The 8,284-nt window shown below is 43.4% G+C and overlaps 1 protein-coding gene across 1 annotated transcript; it reads left to right on the forward strand.

The window, feature by feature from the left end:
• Window positions 1–2,658: 2,658 nt before the first annotated feature.
• Window positions 2,659–6,596, forward strand: LOC136464022 (anaphase-promoting complex subunit 8-like). The gene is made up of 4 exons (XM_066462989.1): window positions 2,659–2,955; window positions 3,029–3,398; window positions 4,539–5,789; window positions 6,103–6,596. Exons 1-4 carry the CDS (start codon window positions 2,867–2,869, stop codon window positions 6,190–6,192), a joined length of 1,800 nt encoding a protein of 599 aa, XP_066319086.1. The 5' UTR covers window positions 2,659–2,866; the 3' UTR covers window positions 6,193–6,596.
• The last annotated feature ends 1,688 nt before the right edge of the window (window positions 6,597–8,284 follow it).

Here is an 8,284-nt window from a genome sequence, read left to right on the forward strand (position 1 = left end):
ATCATACCATTTCAGAAATAGAAAATATAGTTTAACATATAGATATAGCATAAAACAAACTCAAATAGTACCAGATGAAGTTCAACATACAGACATAGCAAATAAAATTTAGATTACATGGCATCATTGCCTTAGGAAATGGTCTCATCCTACATAACAGGTTTCATGCATTAGGTAAAACCATACTGCTGCAAGTGCCTAAATCAATGACCCACATGCCTAGTCTACCACATTTGTTGAGCCCAAGTATCCCTCTTGGTAGCCCAAGCATTGTTGTCAACGACATTGTAATTTAGTCTAGCCACATTAGCAGGGTTTGCTTCCCATTCTGACTCAAGTGGCACAACATCATCGACACCGTACCTAAGAATCTAGTTGTGGAGGATACAACATGCTAAGACAAGCTTCACTTGTGTTTTGTAGGGATGAAAGGGCTTATTGTATAAGATCTTGAACCTATTCTTCAGAGCCCCAAAAGCCCTTTCAACTATGACCCTCAGAGAAGAATGTCTTAGATCAAACAACTCTCTTGCATTCTATGGACTCCTAACATCGTACTCCCTTAAATGGTACCTTGTCCCTCTATATGAAGAAACTTAGTCCTGGTAGCATACCTAGCATCTACAAGGTAGAATTTTCCTAAATAAGAGGATAGAGGAGTAGAATTAGAAAAAGGTAGACAGATGACAAACCTTAGGGGTTATGAAACTAAATACACCATCTATTACTTGGAGGTACCCTAAGTCCATCATCCCTCTGCAAAACATCAGCAAGTATTAGGGCGTCATGAGCAGAGCCTTCCCAACTAGCTAACACATAAGTGAACCTCAGATCGAAATCCACTATAGCAAGCACATTTTGGGTAGTTGTGTGCTTCCTGCCCATGAATGCTGCTCTGTGTTTTTCAAGTACTTTAGCAAGAACATGAGTGCCATCAATCACACCAACACAGTCCTAAACACAATTGATAAATGAATGAGGATATCCTAACAGGAATAAACAAATAGATGAGGAATGGATTTCAACCTTCAAAAATGGATTCCATTTCCTGCTATGCTGGATTTTGGGATGAACTGAAGTGGATGGAGGTAGTATCATCTTGGCTTTGAATTCACCTACTACATATAGAACCTCTTGGAAGTACCTATTGATTGTTTCAGTAGATCTCCTAAAAGTATGTTTGATGACACGAAACCTCTAATTGTGGCCTATCACTAGTAGAAACATGACAACTTGTTCTTTAATTTGGATGTTGATGCTGTTCTTTAGCAAACCCCTGGTGCGAAACAAGTCGCAAAGCTGGATGAAAGGAGCTCTCTTCATCCTAAGAAGCTCGACACAGTTACTGTCGTCGCTGTGGTAGATGGCCCTAAGGTTGTTTGCCATCTCTTGCACTCATTGAGCCATAACAAATTCCTCTCCTACTTCTTAAAATGCGTCTGAATCTAATAAAGAGCCAATCACTAATGACTGCAACCAAGGTTGTGTCTCTAATGATTAGCAGGCGACACCTAATTGAAGGATCCATGAAGCTAACAACAAAATTGGGGTATTTATTAGTATAAAATTGAGCTAGTAACCCTAGGCAAGTGTAAGGAACGTCTGCGACACCAAGTGGTGCGCCACCCAGACCCGCATCAATCATCGACCAAACCCTAAAGAGCAAAACTAAATCGATGGATCTAGACCACAAGAGGAGCAGAGACAAGAAATTAAGGCACGAAATAGACCATCAATAGAGCAGTATGACTACTACCCTAAGCAAATCACAGGAACGGCTGTGACACCAATGGTGCGACACCCAGTTCCGCATCAATCATTGACCAAACCCTAAAGCTCAGCTAAGAAAATGGATTCAAACGAACAAGAACAAACTGCGTACAAATCATGAACCAAACAACAACACAACCAAGAGAAAAGAACGAGACCGCGTACGAGACCTAGTCCCGCCTTACTAAAAAAGCCGCCGGATGGCACCGCCGCCAGTGGAGCACCAGTAAGAACGGAGATAGAAGGGGACGAGTGAGGGAGAGGAGAGAGCGTCGGCTGAGTGGGAGAATGCGAGTGAACAGTACCGATGCTAACCCTAGCCAGGCGGTGACGCTCCGCTTTATATACCGATGGCTAGCGCTAGCCAGTGGGACCCACAGCGAGGGCGTGCACGAGGCTAGGCCTGGCCTGGCTTCAGAAAAAGAGTGCCCCTCGTTCTTTCGGGGCCATGCTAGCCCAGTACGGCTAGCTTTCCCAAGCCAGGCCCTATGCCCTCCATAGGTAACCAACAATCCTAACATGGCTAACTAGAGCCTGGCCAGGACTTAGCCAGGCAACCAAACATCCCCATATTATCTAGTAGAGATAGGAATATATATCTGCACGTCATTTTTTTCCAATGACAACTGACCAACCATAGTAAGCCCTTTGCCATTCTTCGTGGTCAGGCCTAACCCAAGTACCCAACCAAGGGGTCGTTTGGGAGAGAGCTCCAGCTTCAGCTTATTCGAAGAGAATCACTCATAAGTAGCGAAACACTCAAAATGCTAACTGATTTAGATAGGCGTCAGCAGAGAACCACTTCTTCATTTACACTAGAGCTAAAGCTAAAATAATCTATTTCACTTACTCCTTGTTATATTCTGTTTATATTCTGGTGGAGATCAATCCATTTTTGTCAGCTGCTAAAATCCATTGAATTGAGCCGAAGAACCGGGAGCGGAGCTCTCCCAAACGGAGCCTCCCAACTCCAAATTCCCACACCCGCACAAAGCTCAATATCATCATCGTCCACTTCCACTCCACGGTTCCACATCTCGCACAAATTTTGCTCTCACTGTGTCGATCCGCTCCAAGCAAAGCCCCGACCGGAGCAATGGCTTACGCCAAGGAGACCTATCGCGCCGAGCTCCGCGCCGCCGCCCGCCAGCTTGGAGAGCGCTGCCTCTACTCCGCCGCTAAATGGTATGCCCAACGTCAAAGCCCCTTCCTCAAACCCTAAACCCCGAACCCTAACAATCCCCTCTCTTTTCCGCAGGGCCGCCGAGCTGCTCGTCGGTGTAGAGCCGGATGCGTCCCCGGTCCCGTCGGCCGCGATGGACACCCCTTCCTCCTCGTCCGCGACCTCCGCGGGGCGGCTATTGCACCTGCACCGTAGTGGGGGTTCCAGCTTCCGCCACCGCCCCCGCCCCGGCGGCGGCACTAGCTCGGAGGCCGGGACCCCGCTCGGTGGCGTGTCGTACGTCAGCACGCCCATCCCCGACGACGATGCGTTCGATTCGGGCGGCGACAAATACCTGCTGGCCAAGACCTATTTCGACTGTCGGGAGTACCGCCGCGCTGCGCATGTGCTGCAGAAGCAGGTCGGGCGTAAGGCTGTGTTCCTGCGATGCTACGCGCTCTACATGGTGAGATAGGATCGGCTTCTTACTTGCTGTGTTTATTTTCTTGTGCATCTGCGAGATCTGGGAAAGGGCGAGTGGTGTTTGATGAAATGCCTCAGTAGAGCTGCTGCATTGTAGGTGAGATTTGGTTAGGTATGGGACTGCCTATGGTTTAATTGATACTTCTTTGTCTTTTATTTAGGTGGATCGACATGTTTTAGTGGCTCAGAAGTCTGTTTAGTTACTTTCATGTGAGAATGGAGCGGTTACTAAAATCTGGTTTACTGTGATTTTACCTAAAAGACTGAACAGAACTGGATTGCAGGACTAACGAGTAATAAGAGCTGTTCCAACTTGCAATGGTCCAATTTATGGGTTCTGTATAGTGCTTTGTGCTCAGGTACTTTAAGCGAATAGAATGGTTTGACATTTGTAAAAGCTCTGGCCATGTATTCCACATTCCACATAGCTATTGGCTTGCTATTTATTGATAAGTTGTTAGCTTTATGAGCATCAGAAGTAATGGCAGATGTGAACGAATGATAGCTCTATGGCCATGTATTCCACACTAGTAGGGAAGTTTCGCTGTGATGATAGAATTTGATGGATATATTACATTCAAGAAGTTATAATTATGACTTATGAGGGCTTAAAACTAAGTCCCTTAAATGATTGGCAATTTCTATTCAATGCTGATACTTGTACACGAAAGCTATGTCCTGCCATAAATTCTGGCTACACCACTTGTAAGTTGTAACTGCTAAATGAAAATTATTTGTATTTGTTCTAGAACAATAACATTTTTCCATGTCAGAATAATCCTCAGCATTAAAATCCTTTCTGCTGGCTGGTAATATTTGTTTAATGTGAAGAATTGTAACATTTACGAGCTAAAACTCCATTACAGGTACTTGTTTTAGTTTTTAGTGTCAAGTTGTTTGTTTTACTGATTATGCTTGATTTGGGATTGTAAGGGTAGTAGTATTTGTGACATTATCTGCAAATTTTCATTTAATCTGTTATTCTGCTAAAGGATTTATGTGTGCAATTTAATGTGCCCCCCTTCCCTTGTCCACTGACTCTATGAAAGTTCGCTAATGCCCCCAAATTGTTTCCCACTTGTTCCATAGTTTAATTAATGATCTATTTGCTCTGCTATTTTAGGCTGGTGAGAAGCGGAAAGAGGCAGAGATGATAGAGCTTGAAGGATCGTTGGGCAAGAGTAATGCTGTTAATCAGGAACTAGTTGCTTTGGAGAAAGAGCTCTCAACACACCGAAGAACTGGCTCTATTGATTCGTTTGGACTCTACTTGTATGGCATTGTTCTACGTGATAAAGGATGTGAAGATCTAGCTAGAATGATCTTGGTAGAATCTGTCAATAGCTATCCTTGGAACTGGAGTGCTTGGTCAGAGTTACAATCTTTATGTACCAGCAGTGACATTTTAAACAACTTAAATCTGAAGAATAACTGGATGAAAGACTTCTTTCTTGCTAGTGCATATCTGGAACTAAAGATGCATGAAGAAGCTCTTAAAAGATATGAGCGCTTGATGGGGGTCTTCCGCTGCAGTGGTTACATTCAAGCTCAAATTGCAACAGTTCAGTACAGTATGAGGGACCTTGATGAAGCTGAGATGAAATTCGAAGATCTGCTCAGGACTGATCCTTTTCGTGTGGATTCTATGGATATTTACTCAAATTTACTATATGCAAAAGAAAGCTTGACTGCTTTGAGTTTCCTTGCGCACAGGGTATTTTTGACAGATAAATACCACCCAGAATCTTGCTGCATAATTGCAAATTACTACAGTCTGAAGGGTCAGCATGAGAAATCAGTTTTGTACTTTCAAAGGGCACTAAAGCTTAATCGAAAGTACCTCTCAGCTTGGACCCTGATGGGGCATGAGTATGTTGAACTGAAAAATACTCCTGCTGCAATTGATGCCTACAGAAGAGCTGTTGATATTAATCCTAGAGATTTCCGTGCTTGGTATGGTCTTGGTCAAATCTATGAGATGATGGGGATGCCGTTTTATGCACTTCATTACTTCCGGAAATCGTCATACTTGCAACCCAATGATGCTCGTCTCTGGATTGCCATGGCTCAGTGTTACGAAAGTGATCCACTTCAAATGATCGAAGAAGCCATCAAGTGCTATGAGAGAGCTGCAAATAGCAATGACACTGAAGGAATAGCACTTCACCGACTAGCAAAATTGCATGGCATGCTGGGGCAATCTGAGGAAGCTGCGTTCTACTACAAGAAGGATTTAGAGAGAATGGAGGTTGAGGAAAGGCAAGGCCAGAATTTTGTTGAAGCTCTGCTGTTCCTTGCTAAGCATTACAAGAGCATAGGCAGGTTCGAGGAAGCAGAGCACTATTGTACAAGGCTCTTGGATTACACTGGCCCAGTAAGTTCTTTGTATATATTATTTTCTCAAAGGAGTGAAATAAGTGAACATAGAAAACCAAATCTCTACACCGAAATTAGCTAACAGTGAGTTAATGTTGAGTATAATCCATTGTTCAAACCAACATGAACCTAGTTATTTTGAGCAACACAAGTTAACTCCATTAACATTTAGTAATACAACGTTTACAAGTGAAACAAAGGCATCTAATGAAACTGTTCACTGATAATCATCTCTGCTTGCATTAATTCCCATGATTCTGGTTACATGCCACCACTGCTTTCATATGCTGATATGCATTCAATATGTGCAGGAGAAGGAGAATGCTAAAAATATGTTGCAAGGGATAAAAAGGTTACAGTCAGGATTTCCATCAATGGACACTGATCATTTTGCACTGTAAACTGTAAAGTCCACCCGCAGATAAGTTATTTGGTCGGGAAAATTGGACAGTAAGTGTGAAGATAACATTGCTTCCTTACTATTTCCATCTTGCATTGCATACGAGGAGGAATTTCAGCTTTCAAGAAAACATCTGTAGGGTGAGACTAGCCATGAACTAGGGTAGTTGAGGTGGCACTCACCCGATACATTACTGGGCCTGTTTGTTTCAGAAGCTAGAAGTTGAAATTACAGAAGTCAATAGAAAAAAAAGGCAACAGCTCGAATCCAAAAGCTAGAAAGCCAGCTTTGAGCCAAAACCCCAAAAACTGCAGTTCAAACAACCAGGCCTTGAAGGAAATGACTCTAATGAGGGCTGCCCACCTGAAAGTTCAATTGCATATCTCGATTGGGAATTACTTCCAATCTTCCTTCACAGCGTGATGCTTATTGTTTGTATCCTCGCTATGCGACTCCATACTGCTGGATATGATGACCTACTGCGCATGATGCTCGCTTCTAGTACCTGGAGCTTGGCAACAAGGAGAACCAGGCGCCTGCATGGTGCGAAGATGAGCGTCATTGGAATGAGCCAGATCCCTAACGCAAATATCAGCATAGCTGCCTTGTCTGTGAGAGCTCTAAATCTCTGTGGGTTTGGTTTCCTTCACCGGACAACTCTGGTTAGTGTTTTCCCCATGGTTGCTTGCATATATAAGCCTCCTTGGGAGACTTGCTTTGCCTTGTGTGCGATCTGCATGTTACATTATTGCTTGTCTAGTTGTCATCACAGTAGTCCATTGCCTTGCCTTGCCATTTTGTAAAATTAATCATTGCGATTTTTTAATAAAAAAAGATAGATTGTAGGGCAAGGATGTGGTTTTACTTTACACACTGTACTTGATGTATCATGGGAATAAAGTAAAATAAATCTGTTTAGTGATGCGTGATGCAACCCGTGTTGTTGGTTTCTTCCCCCCATTATCATTTTTTACGATAGATGCTTCTGTAAAGTGTGTACAGTGTTCCTGGTTCGTGGTTGCTGTTGAGCTATTACTCCTGCATTCCTTTGGCCTGCCCTCCCAACCTGTTTTATCACTGCCATCTGATCGATGGCGTCTATCATTGAACAGACGCAGACGTAAAAATTCTGGCCATTCTTTTTTTGTCACTTCCTATCATTGAACCGAACATTCCTTTCGGTTCTCTGGGGCAGAATTAGCAAATTTATTTCGTATATATGTTACTGTCATTCAGTGTCATGGGCTCGGGGAAAACGAATTGGCACCTGCCTGTCTTCCCTGCTTTCTGATGGTGGTGCGACTGTGCGAGGTTTGTTGAGCAAGTGGCTTTAAACCGTCGATATCAGGCCTACAAAAGTTTTTCATTAGCAGGCCTGAAAAGTGAAAGCGCACGATTTTGTTGCCGCGACGCATCACATACTAGTTATGCGAGTACTGATATACGCATTCCATGAATCCATCCATTTGTCCACGGAGGGAGTAGTACCGTGTTACAACTAGGAGATCAAATGGTTAGACATTGAAATTGTGATGGTTCACTTGATGGTGGTTCTCTTATCAAAGGGGTTAGATTACGTGGTCATACGAATTTGTTGTATGTCACATCCATTATTGCAACATTATCAGGTACTCGTTGCCAATACCATTCAGGTTCATTGACATTCCATTTTGTGCTGGTAGTTGATGATGGTTGACTGGAATATTGGAACGCCGATCAAATGACGAATGCCAACGATGTATAACGGATGCTTGGGAGTAAGATAATGTTGTTTTTTTTCCAGCCGTGATACTTCTTGTCGATCTTTCTTGTTAAGTATGGAGTACACCTAAGTAGAATGAGAGCTGTCGTTGTCATCTGCTTCAAGTTGCTTCTGTCCTCGTGTCTCTGTTTCTTAAGCCCAATACTTTACCCATTACTTCACGCCTGGGTTTACACATCCGACATAATCAATCTGTCATCCTCGATATGGGCTTGACAGGGACCGCTGGTTCCGATTTTTTTTTTTTTTGAAATTAAACTGGTTCCGATTGAAACACCAACCACAGACCACACACCACCACCACTACTGACTGGGGCATAAGCGTATGGGG

This window comes from Miscanthus floridulus, chromosome 7, assembly GCF_019320115.1.
Source record: "Miscanthus floridulus cultivar M001 chromosome 7, ASM1932011v1, whole genome shotgun sequence".
Taxonomy (NCBI): Eukaryota; Viridiplantae; Streptophyta; class Magnoliopsida; order Poales; family Poaceae; genus Miscanthus; species Miscanthus floridulus.